At 56.0% G+C, this 26,831-nt stretch overlaps 1 protein-coding gene across 3 annotated transcripts in view; it reads left to right on the forward strand.

The window, feature by feature from the left end:
• The window catches only part of Wt1 (WT1 transcription factor), a 35,292-nt gene extending 13,715 nt beyond the window's left edge, over positions 1-21,577 (forward strand). The window contains exons 4-10 of one of the 3 annotated variants that reach the window (XM_063256723.1): positions 165-242; positions 1,060-1,110; positions 14,671-14,767; positions 16,061-16,211; positions 18,271-18,360; positions 18,869-18,961; positions 20,312-21,577. In XM_063256723.1, coding sequence (XP_063112793.1) covers positions 165-242; positions 1,060-1,110; positions 14,671-14,767; positions 16,061-16,211; positions 18,271-18,360; positions 18,869-18,961; positions 20,312-20,433 — 682 coding nt within the window. In that variant the 3' untranslated portion in view covers positions 20,434-21,577. The remainder of the gene's footprint in view (positions 1-164; positions 243-1,059; positions 1,111-14,670; positions 14,768-16,060; positions 16,212-18,270; positions 18,361-18,868; positions 18,962-20,311) is intronic. The other 2 variants (XM_023562760.2, XM_023562761.2) reach the window with 2 other exon arrangements.
• Positions 21,578-26,831: the final 5,254 nt, after the last annotated feature.

Genomic DNA, 26,831 nt, shown 5'->3' on the forward strand with positions numbered 1-26,831 from the left:
GAGGATGCAAGGTGGAGAGCCGTGTGCTGGGAAGACCAGCAAAAACCCCACAGCTCTGGAAGAACGTGTGCGCACGTGTGTGTGTGTGTGTGTGTGTGTGTGTGTGTGTGTGTTTGCGCGCGCGTGTGTGCATGCATTTCTAACTCTGGCTGTTCTCCCAACAGTGACAACTTATACCAGATGACCTCCCAGCTCGAATGCATGACCTGGAACCAGATGAACTTAGGGGCTACCTTGAAGGGGTAAGTAAGGTCTCCCTGCACCCCTCAGAACCATCCTGGGCACCTTGAGGCTCCCAAGGGGCACAGTGCTAGTGAATTCTCCTGGTTCTCTGAAGGATAGGACGCTGTCCTCTGTCCCCAGTGGGTCGTGATCAGCAGGAAGCTTTCAGAGACACCAAGAGGGGATTTCTGTCTGGAACAGGGGACTGTGAATTGGGGGGTGCTGCATGGCCCCTTGGAATTACTGTGTCCCTGCCCCTCCTCTACCGTGATGTTTTGCTTGTGGGATCACAGCTGTTAAGCACTGCCCTGGCTGTGGAGCACTGCTTTGTGAGCACAGGGCTCAGGGTCAGGGTCTGCACGTGTGTCCTGGAGAGTCTGCCCGAGACACCCCCATCTGCATGCACAGGCCTCGTGGGAGGTGTGTGCAGAGCCCAGGTACCAGGCTGACGTGGGGCCTGCTCTGCACTCAAACATGAGGACCCGGGGACCCACTGTTGGCACGCAGGAATCCTGGTTGGGGGTCCTCAAGGGACCTAGTCATCCTCAGGAAGTCTCCCTGGAATCAGTACAGCTGAGGAGCTGGCACTCTGAGAGTCATGTGACCGCCCCGTTCTGTCCACACTGCATTGCAGCTTCGCACCCAGAGCCGGCTCTGTCCAGCTCTCGCTGGTGCCTCCTCCTGATGCTGGGCCCAGAGGAGCTAAGACTTAGCTCAGCACTCGCGGTTGACAGCCCGCTTCGAGTCTCTGCAAATCATGGGGCTTCTTGCAGATCCTGGGGTGGGGGCTGCCAGGGCGCCGCTGCTGTCCCATCCCCGCCTCTTCTTCTCTTCTAGAGTTGCTGCTGGGAGCGCCAGCTCAGTGAAATGGACAGAAGGGCACAGCAAGTGAGTGGACGATGGCTTGGTGGCTGCCTCTGGGCCACCCAGGAGTTAGGGTGACTCGGGAAGTTGGGGATGGGCAGAGCCTACCCTCGGCCACTTCCTCATGCCCATCAGGGACACACCGTAGGCCACATGGGGTGGTGCCACTCCCCATCCTGTGGCCATGACTGTGTCACACTTGCTGTCGCTTGCTCCAGATCTCCCCCGCCCCAGCGCTTCAGCTTGCTTTTCTCTGCTTGCCTTTCAGTCTCAGGGGAGAACTGACTCTTTGAGCGATGTGCGTGGCAGGGCTTTGTGAAGACCCCAGCCTCGGAGCTCGTACCCAGTGCCTTCCACAGTGATTTCTCTCCTTGTCCTCTCTGCCTGGCCCAGTGCCAGCCTCCCTCTTCCTACTCTCATTGGCACTTGGGTCTTTGGTGACCAGTGGAGGCCCCTTGCCCTGGGACTGGCTCTCAGGCCCTCTCCTCACCCTCACTCTGCTCTGTGTCACCCCCTCCCCATCCACAGTCTCCTCCCCAGGTCCCAGGGCTGTGGCGATTCTAGTCCTTATTTCTCCTAATTCAGCTTCGCTCGCTCACGCCTCTTGGCCTTCTGGTCGCCCTCTTGCTTTCTGAGTCCTTTCCTTTTCCTCTTGCTGATCTCTCCAGCCTTCAGCAACTCCCTTGGGTCCGGTGCCAAAGACAGACAGAGGGCGATTGTGCAGGTGGCACCGAGGTCTGTCTTGGCGGTGCCCTCCCGCGGGAGCACAGGGCCGGGTAGCAGAGTCACGGGGCAGGAATCCTGGCACGAGCAGATCTTGGTGTCTCACGGTGCAGATAATTTCGATACTTTTAAAGGTCTTTGGACACGTGACGCGTGCCACTTGCTGGGAAGGCAGAGCCCCTATTGTGTGGGTGAAGAACAAAGCGTGGGAAGTATGTTTTGTGCAGCCGTTTCCTCCTGGGGAAAGCGTGAGGGGTCTGCTGACTCGTTACGTCTTGGACTGGAGTTCAGAAATAAGATGTGTGTCGCGAACACAACTCTGTTCAGGATCCGCCGTTCCCATACATAGCCCACAGAGGGACAACATTTAGAGAACAGAGGCACGGCTGTCAGTCTGTCTGACTTTCTCTCAGGCTGTGGATTTGTCCCTTGGAGTCTGTGCCAAGCCCACTGCTCCTGTGCGTCCTCCTTGGGCTTTGGACAGTGGCTGGGGTTGGGAAGGGCAGGGCTGGCACTGAGGTGGCATCGCCCCCACGCTTTACATCCATCCCGAGCGCACATGCTCACCTGCCTAGTTGGTTTGGAGCTCATTGATGCTGGCTGTGGTATCCTGGGCTGGTTTATGCCTGATCTAGCCCCCATGTCGTGACCCAATGTGCCTCTTTTTTGGCCCTAAAGGGATGATGTTCAGCCTGTCTCCTCCACACCCAGGAAGGCAGATGGCTGGCCTGGTGGTCTGCACTTCCACTAGGGAGTTCGGGCGTCCCCCAGGAGCCCTGGGGGGGCGGTGCATTGTCTCTGCGATGCTAGATGACTTTCCTTCCTCACGACACATAAACACTGTCAGTGTGGAAACGGCGCCTTGGGGGTGACCTAGAGCCGGACAGTGGGGGTGCCTATTGCCAGCACTCAGGGAGGCTGAAGCAGGAGGGTGGCAAGTTTGTGTCTTAGCAAGTCCCTGTCCCAAAAATTTTTAAAAAGTGGTGGCTGGGGCTGCAGCTCAGTGCAAAGCCTTAGAAGAATCGAGGAGACCTTTTTGCTTTGATCTGGAAGGGTTTTGACCTTATCTGAAGTCAGCAGTAAGAAGTTGAGATGACAGGGAAGCTCTGGGGCAGGGTAACTGTATGCTGGTGCTGGACTCGGATTTTATAGCAAAAGCACCTGATGTCTGCATCTCTCATAGGAGTGAGGCATCATGGATGTTTTGCTAAGTCACATACATCGAACCCAAGTGCTGGTGCCTGGGCTCTGCCTTGAGAAGGTTACTTTCTAGACAGTCCCTCTGCAGAGAGGGGGCTCCAAGGAGGTCCCTGTCACAGGGCTGGGAGCAGAGTCCCCAAGAGGGTGGGGAATGGACCCTGGCAGGCAGGGCCATCAAAGTGAGCCTGTGACGGTTGGTCCTGTGGCCTCTGCCTCCCTTGGCCCCTCCCTCAGTCCCTTTTTGATCTCCATGTGTCCTTTGGGGTCCATACTGTTTGTGAGACCTCAGATGTGAGACCTCAGATCTTGCCTTCCGGCTGAGATTTGAGAAAGGAGATTGACAGCTCACTTTCCTTTCCTTCCCCCATGAGCAGACGCCACTAGATTTCCAGGGCAGGCCCTGCCTGGGCCTTCCCTGATCTTGGGACCCAGCTCACTGAGCCTGCTGAGGTGCCTTCTGTCTTCAGTTTTCTCTGCATTCTGCGTGACTGCTGATTCCTGCAAGCTGTGGCCTCCCTGTTGCCTGTTTTGTCTTCTGAAGAAAATATCCTGGGAAAGGGAAAAACACATCAACCTTGAGCCTGGGCCAAGTCACTGAGCCCGATGGAAGCGGCCGGGCTGGGGTGGCAGAGTGGAAGCAGGAGCGGGACCTAGAGCCCCGGGAGAAGATGGGGTCCTGCTTCTGGTGGGTGGCCAGGGCCGGGTGGCGAGCGCACCTGGGACAGTGGTGTCCCTGGCCCTCTGCCTCTCTCCCCGCAGGAGCTGCTGGTCCTCGGCACAGCCCATGGGTGCTGCTGCAACAGCTCTTGCTTTATGCTCGCCTTCCATTGCACTTGGCTTCCGCCAGGGAGGAAAGTGGACTAAGAGGGAGTGTCATGACTCAGCCTCCTGTCCTGTCCTACTCCTGCAGGAGGACTCCTTCTGAAGCCCCCTGCTTCTCATGTGCTGTCCCTTCTCCCCCAACCCTGGCTGCTGGCCTTTCCTGCCCTTCTGCCTCTGAGCTTGTGTTTGGTTATGTGTTAAATTTATGAAAGTAGAGAATTCCTGTCAACTACAGAACATTTCAAACACGGCCTTCTGGGGCAGGAAGCAGAAGGTGTCTGGGTAGCCCTGCAGGCAGAGCCCGCAGCACTGTGACCCGAAGGTAGACCTTTCTCTGTGCACACCTTGGTTGTGGGTCGCTTTCTTTCCTGAGTAGGACTGGCCTTAGTGTGGATGGAGATCTGCTGTAGTCAGAGGCCTTGCAAGCCGTCTCAGCCTTCGCAAGAGTCTTAACTCTGAAAATGTTCTCAGCCTCTTAAAAATTACTGAAGAGTTGAAAGCCTGGTGTGCTGGTACAGTCTGTAGTCCCAGCACTTGGAAGGCCGAGGCAGGAAGATTGCAAGTTTGAATCCTGCCAGTTAACTTGAGAGACCCTGTCTCGAAAATGAAAAGGGCTGGGGTACCTGGCCTTGTCTGCTTTTCATCTTTATAGGATGCTTCTAACCCCCTTAAAGTGGGAATTACATTCATTTCCCAAATGTGCTCAGGCCCCAGTGTGAAAGGAGCCGCCCAGGAAGAAGCAGGAAGGTGGGGGTGGCCTCACAGTCTCCTGCAGGCAAGTGGGGCTTACAGAGGCTCTGATGGGCTGACAGAGGAGTGTGCAGGGAAGGAGCCTGCAGGGTGGGGTGCTCAGGCCCAGGAGCCCCAAGGGAAAGCTCAGAGAAAGCTCCGAGGCTCCAGCAAGAAAACCACTGACCCAGAATCTGCACCAGTAAATATGAAGTCACCTGAGCGCTTCTCAGAGCCCAGCTGCTGCGTCCCCCAAGGTGCCTCTGCCAAGAGAGGTGCCGGGGCGGCTGAGACTGGCTTTATTTAAAATGAAAGCAGGCCTTTTCTCTTTCATTGGAAAAACAGCACAGGCTGATCACTTCTGAAACAGTTCAGGCAGTGCCCAGACGTGATAAAGAAGAGAAAAAGCAGCTGCCACCTCGTCACCCTGAGGTAGCCGTAAAGCAGCTTTAAAGCAACTTTACCAAACGGTTTGGTGTGTGTTGTAGCTGCAGAAAAGCCTGGACACCTTTAGGGACTTGGGGGAGGGGCTGGGGCCATTGCAGAGGAGAAGGCTGGAGGTGTCCAGAAGGGGCACTTTCCTGCAGAGGGAGGAAGGCATGAGTGTGTCACTGGCTAGAGGACAACAGTCAGGAAATGTTTTATGATGTTTCTGTTTTGAGACAGGCTTTCACTGTACAACACAGACTGACCTTGGACTCACTGTGTAGGTAGCCCATGTTGGCTTTGAACAAAGATCCTCCTGCCTCAGCCTTCCGTGTACCGGGATTATATGCGTGTGCCACGATCCGTGGCTCGGAGGAGATTGTGTTTTTTAAAAAGTTGCTTTCCTTTACTTATTTTCATTTAGGAAACTGTATTTGCATATTGTTTGCCACGGATGCGGCTGTGGCTGGCAAAGAAAAAGGAAGAGTGGGTGGGGGTAGAGCTGCGGGGCTGGAGCAGGAGCCTTGGGTGAGTACTGGGTTGTGCGCTGGTGGCCGCGCCAGTGTGAGGGCCCTGTTCTGTGACGGCTCTTCTGTTGCTCTCAGAGGACTCAAATGTCTTTTCTGGTTTGCATTTCAGTTGTGCTCTGACATGGTGGTCAGCTGGGGTGAGCCCAGCGCCCATCACACTGCAGGTGTCTGCAGACTGCAGCCTGGCCTGTGTTGTGGTTGCATTGTAAAATTCACAACTTCTTCACACAGTTCCGGTGTTCGGGTTTTGTATCATGTCTAAAAAAGATTTTTCCCACCTTATGGTTTTGTGCGTATCGGGAATACTTACTTCCCCCTGAGCTTTATAAAAATGAATCTGTTCCATTTTTACACTCAGTTCACCCCGGGTTTACATGGCTCTCGGAGTCCAGCTTGATCCTTCTCCAGGGAGAAGTGGCCTGCTGGGAGCAGCCCTTCCTTCCTCTGAGCAGCACGGACCTTGGACCCATGTTCAACTCCTCCCTTGGGCCCACTCCCCAGCCCCTTCCGCCCAGCCTCTGGCTGAGTTCTTTGCTATAGTTTCAGTCTCCCTAAGGAGAGGACAGGGTCCCCAGCACTTTCCTTTTTCTGGAAGGCATTTCTAGCTATTATTTCTTGCTCGTTACTGGTTGGTTGATTGACTGAGATGTGGTCACAGAGCATGGCCTGGGCTGGCCTCCAGCTCCCAGCCTCAGATGATCCTCCTGCCTCAGCCTAAGGACTAAGTCACCGAGGCCGCTGGACTCTTCTGTGAGACAATCTTAACTTCTGATTTCAACAATACTACCAGTATTGGTTTCCAGTTGTGGCAGATGTTACATGCAGCAGTAGGAGCTGACCCTAAGAAACAAGTTGGAATGTTGGGTGGATTATCTTGGACGTGTCTCTGTAAACTTAAAACTGCGCTAAACACATGCCTGTGTTTATTCTATGGTTCTTCTTGAACCATAGAATTATTCTAAGGTTCTTCTTGAACCTTTCTGTCTCAGGGCAGCTCCTGATGGTCACTGCCATATGACATGGCTGAGCAGGTCCCACTTGGGCTGAATCTTCCAGGACGGCTTCTCCACAGAGCTGCATCCTCAGCCTTTTTAAGTCTCCAAGGCTGACCTGAAACTTGCAGTTCTCCTGCTTCAGCCTTCCTATCAGCCGGAGTTATGCTCTTCAAAATAGATGGTTCGCTTTTCAGAGTCTTAACTGGAATATAAAATGGGTCACATTATGCTTGAAAATTAGGTCTGGCCAAGACTGATGTTAGAAAGTTTAGAATCATTTATTCACAAACATGTTTCCCAATATGTTTTCAGCTTTTCTTCTATGCCAGATAACCCTTATTAGAGAACCCCTTTCTCACGAAATGCCTCTTGCCTCAGAATTCCTTGGGGAACAGTGTAATTCATAGGAATTTATTCATAGGAATAAATTCATAGGAATTTATTACACGGTTTTCCCTTTTTTTCAACCTAGAACTACTAGGTAGTTCTGTCCTTCCTTCCGTCCTTCCTTCCCTCTTACTGTTCTTCCTCCTCCCGCCTTCTGCCTGCCTCTTTCCCTCCCTCCCTTTCCTGCCCTTCTGCTGGACATGAGCCCCAGGGCCTTGGCCATGGTAGGTGCATGGGTGTCCTGCGGAAGTGAGGGACCAGCAGAAGCTTCAGGCCTTTCTTTCCGGCCTCCATTTCCCCTGGAGGAGCAAGAGAGACTCAGACCTGCAGCCCTGAGCGTGTATGAACAGGTGGGCCTGAGCCTCGAGGACAGGGCTGGAAGTAGCCTCTGCTCTTCCCTGTGTAGGGTGCAGGCTTGTCCTTGTATGGGTTTAGGCCTCGGTCTTTGGGGTTCTCAGAGCCGAAGCATTTAGAGGCTGGCGAGATTGGCGACCTCAGCTCGGCTGACCTCTCCTGAGCCCCTTGCTGCCCATTTAGTCCCCTCTGTACTTGCTTCCCCTGTGGATTTATCAGAACTGGCGGGTCAGTGGTCACCCAGTGTCCACAAGTCCTGACTGGGCAGGTGGCTGCCCCTTGCAGCCTGTAACTTTGCGCCTCTGTGCCATGTCTCTTGGGAACGGGTAGCTAGCACTAGAGAATTAAGTGTGGGTTCCTTTTCTAAGGTCCAGCCTCACCTCTCGTGTGCGAGCATCAAGGGCACCCTGTTGCTTAGCCTGGCTCCCTCCTCTCCATGGACAAGGGCCCTGGGCCCCCAGGCCTGCAGTCATGGGCTGCCAGCTAAAGGAGCAGCCAGGTACTTAGCACCCCAGATGTAAGCCAAGTGTCCAGCATGGATCCAGATGGGGAGCTCTGCGCTCTGGGGCTCAGGCCAACTTCCCCTGTGCTGATGACCCACGGAGGTGAGAAGACGGAGGTGAGGACAGCTGCCCACCTAGCTGCAGGTGGGGGGATGGGTCATGGCAGAGTCCTCCTCTCTGAATATCTCCTTGAAGGCCAGTGCATCCCCAAAGGCTCTTTCTCTTCTCTTTTACCAACTTCTTTCTTTTGCCTCATCTGTTGATAAGGGATTTCAAAGATGCTCTGGTTTTCCTCATCTGTAAAACCTCAGCTCCTTTTTATTAATCTTCTTGTGCCTGGGGAACATCAAAGTTAATCATTTTAAAGGAGCTGCCCTTCCAGCGCGGCGTCTTCCCCAGAGCGAGCCTCAGTGTGCAGGGTCCTCGCGGGGGGAGGGCTCATCACTCGTGTTCTGCGAGGGAGCTTTTCCTGTATGTGGGCTTTCCAAGGATGTGAGCTGATGGTTTTTAAAGCTGTCGAGGAAAAGCAAACTTTCCTAGGATCCGTTCCACGCGTGTGAATGCTGCGTTGGAAAATGTACAGTCTGGGCCCTGCTGGAAATGAGGTCACAAGGTGTGTACTCTGCCAAGTACTGCCTCTGCAGATTTTGTTTTCCCACATAGGTACAGGATACTTTGCTTTTTGTAAAAAATGGTGCATAGATCGAGCTGCTCTGCTATAGCAGTTCAACTTCTGCGTTCCTTATACCAAAAATAAACAGGCACCTACAGCTGAGCCAAATTCTGCCGGTGGAGGCAGGTTTTAACTCACCCTTCTCACCATCTCCATGCTCCTTTCTTCCCCCAAACCCCCACTACATTTTCTAAAGTTAAACAAGTCCAATTTCATTCATTCCCAAGAGCAGAGACCTGGGAATTGTTCAGGGTCAGGCTGATAGAGTGGAACTTGTCTGAGGGGGGCGGCATCGCTGGGATGACCCATCTAACTGTGAGGGAAGAAGGGGGATGGTGACCTGGATTCGATGCCCTCCTGCATTGGTCCAAATGGTTCAGCCACTGTTGGCGGCTTTGTAGTGAATGAGAGTGATGTTGCAATATGCTGCGGTGACCTCTCGTGAGTGCACGATTAGGTAGGAATTTACTACCTAATCCGGGGGAAGGTGAAGGCCTGGAGCTCCCTGCAGAACTTGGCGCAAGTCTGTGTTGGGGGCATGTAGGGTCTGCCTTAGGAGCGTAAAGGAGCTGGGGCGGGCATCCAAAGTCAGTGATGCTGAAGACTGGAGCTCACTGGAAGAAACCGACTCCTCCTGCCATGTTTATGCAGTCCAGGCTCCAAGCCTATTGGTTAGTGCAGCCCATATGCAGGGTGCGTCCTTCCTCCTGAGTTGGCAGTCTACCTGTCAGTCACCCAAGCACACCCAGAGCTTTACCAGCCATCTAAGCGGGCTCTTACTCAGGCCAACCAGGCATTGTGTTCTCTGACCCCATTGGCTCCTTCCACACACTGGAGGTAAAGGGATGGGATCTGCTGTTCCCACTTTACCTGAAACTGGGCCAAGGAGGCCCATTTATCCCCAAGGTGACACCATCACGACTTCCAGGTTATACTGATGTTCAGACATTGGTTCTGCTGTGTCAGTTCCTGGGTGGACACAAAATGTACAATGACCAGTTTTCTAGTCATTGGTCACTCACTGTGCCTGACCACAGCCCTCCTGTGGGGTGAATTTCTGAGTGATGTCTAAAGCAAACTCCTAAAGTAGAGGATTAACTGTGTTTTCAAGCAGTGAATCATGGCTGCAGAGGGGGTGAGGTGACACACAGGTGGCCTTTGAGCAAATAAATTGGAGAGTGGGTACAGAATACAGGTTTTCAGATGCAGAGTTCCTGCATTCCCAAGTCAGTCTGGAGCCGAAGGATCTAGGTTAATTCAGCTTTCATAATGCATCTGCAGAAAACCAAGGGACTCCTGTCCCCTTGGGAAGTCTGGCCAGCCAGCTGCTGAGCCGAGATATCCAGGTCCCACCTGTGGGAACCTGTGCTGCCGTGTGTGGCCAGTGCATTCACAGACATGGCTTAGAGAAGGACCGTGCATGGAGAGATTTCCAGGAACGACCCAGGGGAGCGGAACTTTAGGTGTGAGGACAGGAGTCTTGTAAGAGGAGGCACAGGGAGTCCCGACCTTCGAAAGGCGGGATGGGAAGTGAGAGGGTGGTGTGGTGCCAAGAAGGGACCAAAGGATGGGCATCATAGGGCCTGTGGCCCCAAACTCAAGAGGCTGAGGCAGGGGGATCGCTTGAATTCAGGAGTCTGAAAGCAGCCCAGGTGGCACAGCCAAACCTCATAGGTGCCTCTCCCCGCCTAAATAATTCTAGAAACCAGGAAGACCAGGGATGAAGTTCTTCCCTCAGCGCACTGGAGGAAAGCAGCCTTCAGGCCCCTTGGCTTCGGTCTGCCCTCCAGAAGTGTAGGACACTGAGCTTGGGTTGTTCTAAGCTGCCGAGCCTGGGGTAGTTTGTCACAGCTGTCACCTCGGTCAGCAGTGTGGCCAGCACAGGGGATCCGTCTAGAATTCAGTACTTGAGCCTGGTTTCCAGGGCCAGTGGAGTGAGAGGCGAAGTTCTGGCGCCCAAGGTGAGATGTGTGGACTTCACTGTCCAACTCTGGGCATTCCTGCCTTGGAGCTGCAGCATCCTTTCAGGTTTCCGAGATCCTAGAGTCCTACAGATCCCCACCTCTGCCTTCCTGCCAGGTGGGGAATCCCAGGAAAATCAAGGTGGAATTGTCCCATTTGTAGCTTAACCTTTACTGTGCAGCCTTGGAATCTAGTCAGTTGCCTTAGGGCAGATGTTGGTTTCATCCAAGCTGATTGAGGCTCTTGCAAAGTTCATTTATTTGTGCAGAATTTAGATGATCTCATAAAACCTGAGATTCCCAACTTCTCATCAGAAGGGAAGAGGTGACCATACAGGGTCCGGCTTTGGCAGGGGACAGGGTGGCCCAAGTGGCTGTGCCTGCGTTCCGGGCTGTCTTATCCATCAGGGCTTTCTTCATTTATTTCTCTCATTAACTTGGACTCTGGGGTAATATTTGAATCTGTGACTCTGCTTTAAATAAAAAGGAGTGGAATCTGTATTCTGTCATGGAACAATTTCCTACTTGGTCGGTAATCCTGGATTCATGGAAAATGAGAGAGGTGATGGCAGAGATGAGCCAGGGGGGTGTCTTGATTTTTAAGGAGCAGGAAACTCAGTGGATTTTGGACACCACAGAGCATGAGTTCTCGGGAAAGCTGTCAGCCAGTCCTGGGGGACCAAGGGGAGAAAGCCAGTCTGAGCTGGTTGGTGGTGTGGAGTGCAGCCCTAGGCCCACTCCCTGTGTGGCAGGATGACCCAGCCTGGACCAGAGGTCGTTAGCACAGTGACAGGCTGCAGAGGCATTTGGGGCTGGTTGTGGGGACAGGTGGGGGGTCTCGGGCGGGCAGCACATCAGGAGGCTGAGCACTGGTCCCCATCTGACGTGGCCCTCAGGTCCTCCTAGTTATCTTGGGCATGAAGTTGTGAGTCCCCTGTCCATGTCATTCTGCTGAGCCGATATACTAATGTCCAACGAGAGCCTGGGAAAGCACAGGTCACTCCGCTTAGCGGCCTCTGCATTCCTTCTTGGGACTGGGTGGGAGGGGTTCCCAAGCCAGGCTGGGACACTTGATTGGCCTGGAGGGGGTTGTACTGCTCTAGAGCCTGCTTTCATGTGACACCCCACAAACTGGACCCAGATCTGGGCGCTTCTGATTTCTCCCATCTGCAGCTTCGGCTCTGTGAGTTCTCATACCTGGAAAGTGGCCCTAGACAGTGTTCCCTTGCTACAGTGCCTGGCCATTTTGAAAGGACTAAGGGCTCCAGCCCCCATCCAGGTCCTGGATGTGGTCAGGGACACTTCTCTCTCGGGGTGAAGCTTGGCTTCCTGCGAACATCTGAGGCCGCAGCTCAGTCCTGACGCTGGCTTCCCCACAAGCTGCCATCACCTTCTTGAACCTTTCTATCTCAGGGCAGCTCCTGATGGTCGCTGCCATATGACATGGCTGAGCATGTCCCACTTGGGCTGAATCTTCCAGGACAGCTGCTCCAGGATGCCTGGGGAGACCCGGACCCCTGTCCCTTCCTGAGTACTACAGAAACCTATTTCACCCACCTTGTCAATAAAACGGGGCCCATGAGCAGCAGGGAAATAGGTTTCACTTCCGGAACTCAGAGAAGGGGCTTTTCAGGAGCAGAGGCGTGGCACAAGGCTTCAGAAACACAGGGAGGTGGTTTCCGGCTATCAGGGAGTACTCGCTGACCACCACAGGATGGGATCTGAAGACTGGCTCCACTGTACTGAGTTCCAGTTTGAAGCAGCTGGGCCTCCAGGATCAGGGCCAGACACCTGCCGTGGCTCATGCCGGGCCTGGGATGAGGAGAGACTTTTTTTTTTGTCTTTTTCTTTTTTATCGGTACCAGGGATCGAACTCATGACTGCCTGCTTGCAAGGCAGGCGCTTATGCTGCTGAGCTAAATCCGGGGTGGGGAGAGATTTAACTTGAAGGAGGATGTTCCTGGGTCCCAGCGCCTAGGCACAGTTTGTGCTCGGGTATGTTAATATTAGTGCTCTGTCCACACTGCACCAGGAGGCCCGAGGAGAAACCAGGAGCCCTCCTGGTGGGGCAGGTACTGTCCTACTGAGGCTTCTGGGTACCGATGGCCTCCCTCTAGCCCCTTTATGTGGTGCAGCATGGGCACCATCCTTCCAGAGGGATTTAGTGACATGGTGTCAAAAGAAGACACTGGAGGTGACAAAGAAAGCAGGCGCCAGTTCATCCTATCATAGCAGAGAGAACGCATCTCTGCCCTGAGCCCCAAGGACAATCTGAGACCCCAGCAGAGTTGGGACATAGAGGAGGAGTTAGGCTGGTGCCTGCTGGCATCACCAGGCTGGAAAATGCCAAGAGTGGTGAGGTGTCTCCATGCTGAAGGCCAGGTTTCCCGTGGAGCAGAGGAGACCCGGGAGTTGGCTGGCACAGTGACAGGATCTGGGCTCCCCAGGAGGCAGAAGCAGCTGACTTCAGCTCAGTGTGGAAGGAGCTTTGCTAACTATCAGAACTCCTTCCAGATGGAAATGGGGTCCTTGTCCTGTTGGCCAACAGCTGGGCAGGAGCTGGAAGGGTTCCTGCTTGGCGTGGGGTTGGTGTAGATGACTGTATCAGCTCTCCGGAGAGCAGATAACCAAGATTTGAGACTTGCAGGGGGAAGGTTGCTTTGGGCTTGCAGCATCAGTCCGTGGTCTGCCAACTCTGTTGCTATAGACTGTGGTGAACCAGAAGCATCAAGGTAGAAATAGGGCTCAGAGGAAAAGCTGGCAGCTGGGGTCCTGGCAGGCATCTTTCTCTCCAGAGAGGAAGGGATGGGAGCCGAGTCCACCCCTCCTCCCTTCTCCACACCCATCTGCAAGTCCCTGTCTCTCCCAGTGCCCCTTGAACCGCTCCAGCAACAGAGGCAGAGAATGGGTTCTGAGCCCAGCAGCAAACCCATCTCACCTGGGGGCTCTGAAAGATGGTAATGCGTGCATGGCCCTGTCCCCAGAGATGCCTGGCTGGCTGCATGGCTGGCTGGTGCAGTCCTGGAGACTGACCAAGGCCTTGGCTCTGAGCTACATGTTCAGCCGTTTTCTCTTTTATAAAAGTTTCAGACAGGGTCTCCTTAAGGCTGGGCTCCAATGTGTAGTCTTCCTGCCCCAGCCTTGCAGAGGCCTGAGCCACCAGGACTGGCTCCAGAGACAACTTTTTAAAAGGAACATCACTGAATCATATACCCATCCAGGCCCACCCCCCGGGGCATACAGGGCAGTGGCTTCAGTGTGTCCACTGCCCTGGGTGGTCATCAGGACATTGTAGCAGCACTTTCCTGCCCACCAGCTCCCTCAGCCTAGGTAACCGTGCATCCACTTTTGGCCGATTTGCTTTTTCTGGATGTTTTGTGTGGATGGAACCCTGTGATATATGGTCTCGTTACTGGCTTCTTCTGCTTAACTCCAGGTTGGAGCATGTGTTAGGACTCCGTTCCTTTTTATTGCCAAGTAATATTCCCTTGGGTCTGTGCCTGCATTCTGGTTTCCACTGGTCAGCCACTGGCGCTTGGGTTTCGTCTGCTTCCTGGTTCTTCTGCCTGAGGCCGCTGGTGAACTACACAAATGGGGCTTCGCATGGGCCTCTGCTTTTGTCCTCCCAGGATTTCTGGGTCACGTGGTGACTTTGAGGGGTTGCCAAGGCAGCCTCGTTTCCAGTGCAGCTGCACCGCTTCGCAGCTGCATCATCACCGCCAACGATTCCGCCCGGAATTCCGAGTGCACTGGGCCGGCCGCGTCCTCTCGATGCCTCTGCTGGAAACTGGACCCATGAGAACTGCTCACCACGCTGCAGCTGGGAGGAGGGGCTCAGCCCGGTGGCTCCTTCCCGGCAGTGGGGTCCTCCTGCCCCCAGGGCCGAGGCAGGCTGAGGTTAGGGGAGAGGAACCCCCTCTCAAGGAGGTGTGGCTCAGTGTGGTGCAGCTGATCTGGAGAGCTGGCAGGGTGAAGCAGAGAGGGTCACGGAGGCCATTCCGCTTCTGAGGATGGGACACCTGTGTCCTGCCTTTCTCAGTGCCAAGGTGCTGAGGACCGCCTCGCACGTTCCTGCCATTCCCAGAGGTCACTCTGCCGAGATGCTCTTGAAGGCGAGCAGCCTGCCCAGCTGAAGCCCAGCCCTGGTCCTTCCAAGCCTGTGCTCGATCAGCACAGGCCAGGCGATGCCTGTGGGAGCCGGGCAGTGCCTGGAGCTCTAGGAAGTCTCTGCTTCCACTGGCAGGGGCCCCAGGGGCTGAGCCTGTTCTTCTGTGTCCTCAGCCACAGTGCAGGGTACGAGAGCGAGAGCCACACCACACCCATCCTGTGCGGCGCGCAGTACCGGATCCACACACATGGCGTCTTCCGGGGCATCCAGGTGAGTGCCCACCTGGATGAGGACTCCGCACGAGGGCCTCCTTGGGGGAGTCCTGGCCCGGCAGCTCTGTGTCAGGTTAGGGTGAACAGTGAGGTAGGAAGTGAGAGTCCCTGAGTATCCAGTGCCTCTCGGGGCACTCAGAGCCACATACACGTAGCTGAGTTACAGATGGATCTTCTCGGTGGCTGCACCACAGGACGGCTGTGTTGTACCCCAAGAGAGCCTGTGGCCTAGAATTTGGTCCTGTGGACCAGGCACCTAGCTCCATAGGTGAGGCCCTTAGCTCCGAGAGCATCAGTGTCTCTAGCTGTGAGAAAGGGCAGTGGAGACACAGACATGCACCACAGGCAGGGTTCAGGGCACCCTCGGGGCTCTGCCAACTAGGACGTTTGGTGCTAGGGAGAAGAGCTCTGGCTTAGGACCCCAGCTCCGCGCATGGCATCAAGGAGGGGAACCAGAGATGCTCCCCTTGTCTTCTCCCGTCAGGCCCATTGCTCAGACCCGCTGGACAGTGGGGACTCCCTGAGGGCCCCACCCACCCCACTGGCCAGTGTCACCCCATGCCACACTTCTCTGGATGCTCCCAGGCTGTGCACGCTAAGGCCAATAGCACCTTTTCTTCCAGACCAGAGTGAGGTGGGAGGTGGGCGTAGGGGGATCCCATGGGGCCAGCTGCTTCCAGGTCACAGATCTACTCTGTGGTCATGGAGGCACACATGGCTGTGGCCTTAGCTTGCCTGTCTGTGATGGAATAGGGAGGCTTAGTGGCCTCTGGGGTTGTGCTCCCCTGTGACTCAGTTTACCCCAGGAAGGGACTCATTGTGCTTTGGACATACAGTCTCCATGTTGGTGTCACCCTAACGGCCGCTTTGGCCACTCCGTGATGTCATAGGGCTGCTTTGTCCTTGTTCTGGAGATGCATGAGGGTCTAGCTGGTTTGGAGTGCACTCAGAAACTCCCATTTTCTTCTCAAGAGGGTGGCTGTACCGTGGCAGACCAGACCAGATGCACCTCTGATTGGGTCACTCGGGGCTGAGCTGGGGGTGGGGCACTGTCCTGCTCTCTGTGCCCACTGCCTGGCGCCCTGAGCAGGCTTTAACCCATCCAGGTTTCTGCTGGACAAGATAGTGCAGCAGCCGTGTAGAAGGTCCCCGCCATCCTCCTGCACTGTCTGGGCACGGAGTGGACAGCTCGAACTGCATAGCCCTGTGCCGCTGTCCCTGCTCTGGGCAACCCCAGCTCTGGAGGCTGTTTGCATGTGGCTGACAGCCTGTGTCCTCTGCTTGTGCCTAGGATGTGCGCCGTGTGCCCGGCGTGGCCCCCACACTGGTCCGCTCGGCCTCCGAGAGCAGCGAGAAGCGCCCTTTCATGTGCGCTTACCCCGGGTGCAACAAGCGGTACTTCAAGCTGTCGCACCTGCAGATGCACAGCCGGAAGCACACGGGTGAGGAAGACTAGGGTCCTGGAGTTGGGGAGGCAGCCGAGGGGCTGCCAGGCGGCTGCTGATGGCCGGGGCGCCTGTCTGTTGCTGAAGTGCACAGGGAACCTCCTTTGGGACAGAGCAGTGCAGGTGGGTGGGGCAGCTGTGCAGGCAGAGGAGGGGACACTGTGGAGTGTGGAAGTGTGGTGCCTCTGGGGTGTTTTCCCCAGGATCCTCCTAGCCGCTCCAGAGAGAGTCACAGGCCTGGGCGAGCAGTGGGGTGGTGCTGTTAAGGCCGGGGGAGGGAGCAGCTTCCCAGAGATGGCCGAGAAGGCCGTGTGCTGGGACAGTGACCAGCTGCCAGCAAGAGATGGGGCCTGTGGTCAAATGGTCTCTGCTGGTCCTGAGAAAGACAATGACCTTGGATAATATGCTGGGGAGATGGGCTCCCCAGTCCTGTAGCTGGCTTGAGCCCAAGCACTGGCCTAGGCCTCCTGCTTTGGGAACACAGAGTGGGCATGTGGCTGGGTCCCCCCAGTGACGCCTTCCTTGTCCTGTGGTGGCTGTGGCTGGTCTCGTATGCTGTGGGGTGGCCTCAAGAGTCATTGCTTCATGGTCCTGCTGACTGTGGGGCCAGGAAGCTGGAGAAGCACAGCAGGAGCCGCCCCCGATGCCCTGCGGCACTGGCTGCACTTGGCCCGAGTTTGTAGAGGCAGCATGGAGCGTGGAGGAGCAGCTCCTCCCAGCTGCTGCTGCAGACCCTGGCGGCAGCACCATGTGCGTCACCTGTGCACGTCACACTCAGTGCTATGACCCAGCTTCCTCAGGGGGCCTCTTGAAGGGCGTCTGTCACAGTCATAGAACCAATCAAGGACCTCAGTCCAGGCCCAGAGCAGGGAGAGCATAGTCACTGGTGATGGGGAGGGGGAAGGGAGGGTGGTCAGCAGCCTGCAGCACCCCTGCATGAGTGGGGCTCTCTCTGTATCTCTGGTGTCAGCAAGGCTCGTGTGCTGAGCACTGTTGCCGTGCTGGTATGGAAGTTCAGTTTAATCCTGTGCAGGGCAATGAGAGACTGGTACAGCAGAGGCAGAAAGCAGGAGCAGAGTCGTGACAGTGGCAGGGGCAGCAGTGGAAGCGATGGCAGCCTGTGTCCTCTGCCCTGGGAGCTGAGGTCTGGTTGGACATGAATCCAGAGCCCAGGAAGTCCATGTGATGTGTCAAGGCCAGGCATGGCTCCTGTGGGACAGCTGGGGAAGGAAGGGCATTGCTCTGCCCGTGGTGCCTCCAAGCATGGCGTTTGTGAGGCATGTGGTAGGAATCGGGACTGAGGGACAGAGTGGTCAGTGTAAGCTCAGCACAAGGCAGACTTTGGGATTGTGAGGCTGCAGGAGCAGGTACAGATGGATTGAGAGATCGTGGCAGAGAGTGGGGACCCCGGGCGTCCAGGGGGCTTGCTGTCTGCCTGGGATCCTGAGGCAAGAGGGAAACCATGGCAGCCGGGTGCCCTCAACTCAGCTCCAGGTGCTGGCCGACCTTTTCGTGGAGGACGGGCTGCCCGAGCAGGGGTTGTGCAGACCCTGCCTGCTTCTCTGGGCAGAGGCAGGAACACAGGCCTGTGGACGCCCCTGCTCATAGGCTAGTCCCATGTCGCACAGCTGGGCAGTGTCTATGCTTGGTCCAGGAGTGGGAAGTTGGTAGCAGAGGACACCTAGGCCTCGGGTGTGACACAGGGGCCCCCTGGGACATCCCTCAGAATTCTGCCTGACTCCGCCCATGAATAACATTTCCATCTTGGCTCATGGTCCCCTGAAGACACTGCATTGTGCCAGGCACAGATGACCCAGGCCACTCTGTCTGAGTTCTTGGCCACTGTCAGAGTTTGGCCCATTTCACAAGGAGGAAGCTGCCCCTTTCAGTGTTCTGAGGGGAATGGGAGTCCTCAGCCCCTGGTCCTGAGCCCCTGCGTGTGCCCGGGGGCTCTGTCCCCACTGCCGTCCCTCCGCCTGCCTCAGGCCCGGGAGACTGTCTCCAAGGAGCGCACGTTTGCAGAATCATTTCAAACAGCATGTGTGTCTTCCCCAAGGTGAGAAACCATACCAGTGTGATTTCAAGGACTGCGAGCGGAGGTTTTCGCGCTCTGACCAGCTCAAAAGGCATCAGAGGAGACACACAGGTTTGTGGGTTGCTTCTTGCGGCTGGCTGTCACCCTCCGTGGGATAGGGTCGGTGCTCGGTTCTCTTCCTTATTGAACATGGATGAGAGGGTCTGTATCAGTTTCATTTTTGTAATCTTTATCCTCATCTGGAGACTTTCCTTCTCTTAAAAAAAGAAAAAAGAAAAGATAAAGAAGGGGAAGAGCAGGAGTGTCTCCCATTTCTCATGGTCCCCAGCGATGGGCCGGTGGCAGTGAGCAGAGTCTGAGCTACAGGAACCTAGCCTCCACCGCCACCAGGAGCTGCCTGCCAGCACAAAGCAGAGTATTCTGGCCGAGCACAGGCAGGGTGTTCTGGTCCAGGACAGAGCAGGTCCTTGAGGGTCTCAGTGTAGGCAGAGTCCAATGGTCCCGCTGGGCCGGGTGCGCCGGGGACACCGAAAGTGTGGCTGAAAGCCGGGCGCTCCAGCCCCAGGAAGCCAGCCCAGTGCACGTTAGGGCCGAGGCCAGACCTTCTCTGTCCGTCTAGGTGTGAAACCATTCCAGTGTAAAACTTGTCAGCGAAAGTTCTCCCGGTCCGACCACCTGAAGACCCACACCAGGACTCATACAGGTAAAACAAGTGCGTAAACTTTTCTTCACTTTTATTTTTCATTATTTTTGGTAAATGAGTGTGGAGCGAGGTGTGTGGTGGAGAAGAGAAAGGACCTGTGTATGTGTGTCGGGGGCGGGGTTTCTCTGAGTGCTAGGAGTACTGCTTCCCGGCTGGGACTGGGGCTGGGGCCTCTCCATCCAGATGAGAAGGGAGCAATAACCCGGGCCCTGCCGATGCTCTGGGACCTCAGTGTGGGGTGAGCAGTCTTCCGGAAGAGGCAGAGGCTGTTGCAGGCTGGGCTTTATCACCTGAACCCTGAATGCCCCCTGCCTGCCAGGCTGACAGTGGTACGTGGCTGTCATCTTTCTCCTGGGGTACCCAGGGGACCACTGCCCCTTTGTGAACCTAGCTACTGCCCATCCTGGCTGGGCCACTGCAATCGCTGAGGATAGCAGTGCCCTCTGTGCCTTATTATGACCAGGGAGGTAGATTTCACTCCGCTTACAAAAGGGGAGATTGAGGCACGCAGTGGTCGGGTGACTTGCCCCAAGGCCCAGAGCTAGTGAGTGAGCAGCTCAGTCCTGCTGTCCTTGCTGGGGAGGGGCACATGTCCTCACAGCATTCCAGCAAGCGAAGCAGCGTGGGACAACCAGGGCCAGCAGAGCTCAGTGCCACCAAGAGGCTGAGGATGGTGACAGAGGAGCAGGGCTGGGATTTGTTCCCAAGAGGCGGCCGGGGGGGGGGGGTGCGTTATCAGGACAGTGGGGGTGGGGAGGCCTCAGAACCAGGGAGGCCTGGTCTCAGCCCCACCAGCTCCCACCCTGCACCCCTTCTTGGCCACTTCTTTGTTGTCCCGAGTCACAACGTTTGGGGAAGGTGCTGATGCTTGCAGGCTCCTCCTAACCGAGGACACCTTGAGCCATGCACATTTGCTGTCTTCTGTTCTGAGCAGCTGTTTGGCTCAGCAGGGCCCCAGGGGACCTCCAGGCAGCATGAAGAGCCTCAGGACAGGGTGGCAGGCCAGACGGAGGATGAGGGGCTTCGGGCCTGGATGGGCCCAGTCTGCAGCCAAGGGTGATGCCTCCCTTCTGTTGGCCGGGTCCGGCCCAGGGGAGTCGGGCATGTGAGCCCGGGGCCCAGCACAGCACAGGGCTCAGTGTGGATGCAGCATTGAGGAAAACCCAGTCCCTGCCCTAGGAAGACCCGGGCCCCGAGGAGGATGGGTCCTTACTGCAGCGGGTGGAGTAGGATCAGCAGAGAGGACACAGGTGGTAATGACAGAGCCCCCTGGCTAGCACAGGGCTTGTAAGGGGGTCAGCAGCGCCCAGCATGGGCGCCTGGGCCTCTGCTGTCTCTGACCGGTGTGTGTGCCCACAGGTGAGAAGCCCTTCAGCTGCCGGTGGCCCAGCTGTCAGAAGAAGTTCGCCCGGTCTGATGAGCTCGTCCGCCACCACAACATGCACCAGAGGAACATGACCAAGCTGCAGTTGGCGCTCTGAGCCCAGGCAGCTCTGGGGCCGGCAGGGGGCGAGGCACTGCTTCCAGCTGTGTGTTTGAAATCCTCCTCCCTCACCTCTCTGAGAAGGCCTAGGAGCTGACCGTCCACCTGTGTCCAGCTTCCAAGACCCCTGACGGGATTCCCCAGGTTTGCCAGGGGAGCTGCCTTGGCTCTGCAAACCTTCAGTTGCCCTGGAGGCCTGGAAAAGCCGTAGTGTTGAGCCCAGTACCACCAGGTTGGGATTTTCTGCTGGAACATTGTTGATAACATCCCCTGCTCCTTTTAGCTCATTTTCACTAGGAATGGAGTGGTTGTGCCGTTTCCCACCCTGGGATATTTATAGCCAGGGCATACGTACGTGTCTGCTAAACTTTGTCATGGTTTCCATTTACTAACAGCAACAGTGAGAAGTCAGTCAGTGAGGCGTGGCAGGTGGCTCTCCACCAACCTCACCGACCTCTGGGGTGGGTGGGCAGGCTGCTAAACTGGGGAGCAGGAGGGGCTCTGCCAGGCAGGGTAAGGGGCTCCTGCATCTCAAGCAAGTGGGACAAGCATCGAACTAACCAGTACCTCTGTACAAAAGCCCGAGACTCGCTGCAGGGCGACTGCAGGGCTGACCTGGCACAGTGCTCGTAGAAGGCGCTCTTTCCTGTGGACCTTTTCCTTTTGACTTACAGTCATCCGAGATGCACAGAAATCCTCACACAAAGAAGCAGGGGCCATGCTCATTATTTGAGGTGCCCTTAGAGTGTGCAGACCACACGGGGCATGTGGCTTCAAGTTGTAAAATTTTAAGTGACTGAAAGAAAACGGGCTGGTCCAGAGTCCACTCATGAGACTGTCCTCAGTAACTTAAGTGTCCGGGTCCACACACACATGTGAAAAGGCACCTAAGTGTAGGTGTATGGACCGCAGGTGGTCCGGGTCAGTGTGTGATGTGCATGTGAGCGTGTGGGCGGGGTTTCATTTACCGTTGCTTGAAAACACTAAATACAGATGGACGATGATTTCCTGTTGGATGACCTAAGTTAGGAGCTGTACGCGTGCTGGGCCTCGCTGTCGGTGCCGTCTGTGGCACAGCGATGACACCACTAACTTTGTAACCTGCATCCTCACACTGCTCTGATTAAAGTCCTCAAAATCAAGTGCAGATGCGCTTGGCCTGTCATGCCTCGACTGTTTCCAGGTGGAGAAACGTTACCTGCATGCCGAGGACACCAGCAAGCCCATCAGCATTGCCCCGACAGCTGCTGAGCTGGGGAGCTGGCCGGCCTCGTGGGCCAGGGTTTGTTGTGGTGGGGTCCTCCAGGCCCTGTCCTTATCCGCTGCAGCCTTGTGATGGCAGAGCCACATGTGAGGCACATGGTTCTGCTGCTCGGGTGAATCCGGTGAAGCCACGTGAGCTCAGAGCTTGGTGTATCCGGCTTCCTTCCTTTATGTCCTGATGGCCCCAAGACCCTTTCCACATCAAGGTGCGGCTCTGAGTCTGACCACTGGTTCTCTCGTGTTCGCATGTGGGTCACTGTTAGTTTTGGGTTAGGGTGAAGGTTAGGGTTAGGGTCAGCGCTTTGGTCTTCTCCTGCCAGGGACCCGTTCTCTGGAGACTCAGGACCACCGGGTACGCACATCTGCAGTAGAGTTGCCTCTTCTTCCGGGGAGCCAGCTCCACCCAGCTGGCCCCATGCTGTGCTGGAGTCTCTGGCTAACACCTTGGGTCCTGTTTCCTTAACTGTAGAGGACAGGGCCTGTGCTCAGGAGCCATAGTGATTATAAGCGTGTGTCCAAACACCTTGTACACAGCAGAGGCTCATGAGAAAGTTGTCCCGGAAAACTGCTCCCCGCACACCCTTCTACCGCCCCCCCCCCAGCAAGAAGGAGGCATCCTGTGGGTTCACTCTCAGGTGACAACGTCCATCCCAGTGTCCCGAGCTGGAGGAGAGTCTCCTACACCTGCGTGTCTGTGTCCTCTGTCTGGTGCCAGGTTGTGCACACCTGAGGTCCCAGCTCTTGGGAGGCTGAGGCAGGAGGATCACTGAGTTCCAGGCCATCCTGGGCAACTAGTGGGTTCAAGCCAGCCTAACTGCACAGCAAGATCCTTCTCAATACAAGAAAAAAATTGTGGTCCATGTTGGTGGGTTTCCGAGACTCACTCTGTCAGGGGATGTGGGTCACGGCGCTCCCTGGGGCCCTAGCAAAGGCTGCACTGTACCTTCCAGCTTGGCTCTGGGGCCTACTGTGGTCTGTCCCTTGCCAGGTGCTCTCTCTGCTCCAGGCTCTCTGAGCCCCGTGTCTGTGCCCTTCAGTGTCCATCCTTGCTGACCAGTGATGGAGTTGGGGGGGGTGAGGTTGATCCCTATGAAGGTGTTTGGGGCTCTGGGTGGAACCATGTGCCTGAGTCTGGGGGAGCCACCTGCAGGGGGGGCTCCAGGGGAGGAGCCTGTGGAGGCCACACCTCCCCACAGAATACCTGTGGTGCAGGCCTCAGGCTCCTGAGTGATCTCCTGAGGGTCAGCTGCTCCGTGGCTCTGGAAGATGTGCAGGGCACTGTGTCCTGCCTGCTGCGAGCATCTGCTCAGCCCTCTCGGAGACTAAGGGGCCAGCAGGCACTGCACCATTGTGTGATTGTCCCCGAGGTGAGGGGACCCACAGATGAGGAAACAGGCTCGGCTAGGGTCACATGCTCCTGTGTCCACAACTGTGATTCTGTCCCAACTGTGACTCTGAGCTGCTCTGCCCACCCCATACAGCCCCATGCCTGGCCTGTCCCACAGCCATGGACCCCAAAACCAGAGAGCAGTGCTATGGACTTGGGGGTTCTGGGGTCTCCTCGGGCACCCTGAGACAGACAGTGGGGAAGGGGCAATCTGTGCCTTCCCAGGCCCAGTGGTACCTGGTGAAATGTGTTTTAAATCATTGTTTTCTAAAATACCAGAACTCAAGAAATGACACGGTACTACCAGCAGGCAGCACTAAAGGGGCAAACTTGGGAAAACGCACCTGAGAAGTTCAGGCTCAAAGACTGCTTTGCAAGAGCAGCGCCTGCCTTCCCAGAAGAGCTCTGAGGAGGAGGAGGAGCTGGCTGGGACAGGGCTCCTGTTGGGAGGCAGGAAGAGACATAGAGGGGACATGCACCATGGACAGGACTGAGCCTCTCCTCCACAGCAGCCTGTTCTGGGAGGAGCATCCATCTGGGCCAGGGAACTTCAGACCTGTCTCATCCTGGCTTTCTTGAGCTCTGGGAAACAAGAGCTCCTGTCAGAAGATGGCTGTGTCACTCCCCCTGGTGTGGCCTTCCGGGAACCTGTTGCCCAAGGGGGAGACAGGCAGAGCCATCTCTGACTCCTGGTAGTATGACCTTGGGGTGTCAGGTAGGGGGATGGGTCCTTGTGGCCTTCATCCTGGAGCTGGCTCCCCTTGTAGTCCTCACAGGTGACTCTGATGCTGTTGGGGTGGGTTCTGCAACACTGCCAGCCGGTGTCCGGTAGTGTCCACCATTTGTGCTGAGTTAGTCCTGGACCACCTCTGCTTGCTTCTGCCTCAGCTGCCTGCGTGGGCCCTGGGCTGGGGGTGAGGTGGTAGAAGAGGCAGGGCCCCGATTGGGCAGGAGTTCCTGCAGGGCTCTGTCACCTTCTCCTGGGAGCCTCGAAACCCTGCCTGAGCCTCGGAGCCTCAGCCTGGGTGACACAGCCTTAGGTGTGGATCCTGGGACCCAGCTTGTTACCCTGCCTGGGGAGCAAAGGAGTGGAGGGCGAAGGGGCTGAGTGACTGCATCTCAGAAGATGCCAGCAGATGGGGCTGTGGGCACCCCAGCCGATCAGATGTCAGGTCCTAGCCTGTGGTCCTGTGGACTCTCGAACAAAGCGATGAAAACCTCCTAAACCTGTTCCTGAAAATAATCTGTGACTTTCGAGAATCCACAATCATCGATCCATCTCAAACTGTGGCCTTCTCTGGGAGGTTGCTGCGTCTTCCCTGAAAGGGAGAAGCTGGCCCGCTGGCCTGACCCTCTGCTGTGGGTCCAGGGTTGCCCACAAAGGCGTGTGCCGAGAACTCCACCTGGGGCACAGCTGTGTCCGGGAGGTCTCTGTCCTCATGCGTGGGCAAGTGGCCAAGGCCGTGAGTCCTGCTCTCTTCCCTTGCTGTGCGGCGCCTTCATCCTGCCACCCCACCACTCTGACTCTCCTCTCGGCCCTCCAAATCTAGAACTGTGGGCTGACATTTCCATTCTTCACCAATAACCTGGTCTCAGGTATTCTCCTGCAGCAGCGAAAAACAGACCATGACAGAATCTAACGCCAGACACCAGAAACTGCCTTCCATGCTTCCTGTTTCCCTCTGTATTTGTCCTTGTAAGATGACAGGCTCTGTGGACAGATGGACCTGCACCTGCTTTCCAGCTTCCAGGCCTGTAACAGAGTCCGTGAGACGACCAGCTTAATAAGGGAAATTTGTTTGGTTCCTGGTTTCAGAGCTCAGCCCATGGTGCTTGGTCCTGCTGCTTTGACAGCAGAGTGTCTCAAGGCTGGAACACAGTGGAGGAAGCTGGATGGCTGCATGGTGGCCAGAGCTGAGACCGGAAGGGGAGGGTCCATGGCCACTGCCCCGAATCTCACTTTCGATCTCCAGGCCCCACCCATTTAAAGGTTCCACCCCTTCTTGTAGTGTCACACCGAGGCCCAAGCCTCTTTACACAGGCCTCTGGGGACACTCCAGATCCAAGTGCAGCACCTCTCGGCTCACACACTGGAAAACTGGCCCCAAGCTCCTGTTGCAAAGTACTCAGAGGCAGAACCTTGGTGAGGTTAGAACTAGATGGGGCCTTGGTGGCTTTCCGGGAAGAGGAAGGGTGGCCCAGGCAGCGCCTCGGCCATGTCCCCGGTGCTCTGCGGTGGCCTGCAGTGGGAGGCCCTGCGGGGGCCAGCTCGTGCTGTCCACCCTGGGGAACCTCCAGCTGCCCCTTTGGTGCCAGGCCCCAAAGAGGTGCGGTGCAGGCTTCGGGGCGTGGAGGATGCACAGCTGGGTCTGCAGCCGGGCTCGGCCTCTTCCGCTGATAAGGTGGTATGGCCAGCAGGCCTCGTCCTCCATCTGTGTCCAGTCAGGGAGCTCATCTTTCGGGTGGCTCCTCCTTGCCACCATCAGCCTCATGACCTCCCAGGGCACACCAGGCCCAGCTCCTGGTGCTGGTGCCCAGGCAGAGTGGGCTGCTAGCTCAGCCAGGTGCCCCGACACCCGCAGAGGGGGCTGCGCTGTTTTGCAGCTGACACCGGACCTGCCTTGGTGTTATGGGCTCTTGTGGCCTGTTTATGTAGGGGGTGTCACCGCCTCTCTGACCCCTCCTGCTCTCTCTCCCTTTATGCCTCCCCGTCCTCCCCCACAGGTTGGAGATCCCAGCCTGGGCGGTGGCCTGTCCTTCTGAGGCTGGGGTCCTGGTGGCAGTGGCAGGGACATACTGGAGACATTGTCTGGCCTGGATTGCAAAAAGCTCGAACTGACAAGGGTGCACTGTGTGTCCCCAGGATGTACGCTCAGACTTGAGTGACTGGAGGGCTCCATGCCCTCTTCAGTCAGTTCCCGCCTGCAGTAGCACTGCAGAGCCACTCACCGCCCCAGGATTGCCGCCGTGACCTTCTGCACACAGATACTGAAGCTTGGGAGGAAGTGACCTCACTCGCTTTCAACTTCCCATCTGAGATATGGTATCATTTCATTCACTTCACAGCTGCGGCATGCGGTCTGCCAGAGAGCCAGGCACAGCCTCCTTCCTGAGGGCCTCATGGTCCAGCAAGAGGATCGGAGATCTGAGCAGGTAGCGCAGGCATAGGCAAAGAATCTGAAGTGGGGACTACCTGATGGGCCAGGCCAGCCCGGGTCTTGAAGCACATACAGGAGTTTTTCAGGAGAAAAAGAAGGCAAAGAACGTTCTAAGTAAAGGAGCTGAAGAAGTTAAGAGAACAGGGAATGCAATGGGTGACTGAAATGTATGTGAGAGTTTACATTTAAAACCTTCGCTACAATCTGAGAGAGTAAACAATCCAAAATGCACAAGATACTATGATAGGGAAGAAACTCTTCAAAAGAAAAAACACTGGTGGGAGAAAGGTGAAAGGAAGGAAGGAAAAAGGAAGAGAATACATATAAATGCAAGGCAGTTAAGGTAGTTAGACAATGGTTTCTCCTGATCCACTGAGGGGAAAGTTTGTGCTAGTGATTTTCCAGACAGTCTTGTGCTCCAAACAGCTACTGTGATATAACCACACACACTGTACGCAGGTGTGGTCCTCCTGCCGTCCTACAGCCTGTTCCGAAACTGTTTTGTTATTTCTTTTATTTTTCTATTTAAAAAAATAAAAACTTTGTTACAGTAGAAGACAGGTTGAAGCTGCTCACCGAGCCTGTCCT

This window comes from Cavia porcellus, unplaced genomic scaffold (assembly GCF_034190915.1).
Source record: "Cavia porcellus strain 051 isolate PalLab524CR breed Dunkin Hartley unplaced genomic scaffold, mCavPor4.1 scaffold_9, whole genome shotgun sequence".
Classification (NCBI taxonomy): Eukaryota; Metazoa; Chordata; class Mammalia; order Rodentia; family Caviidae; genus Cavia; species Cavia porcellus.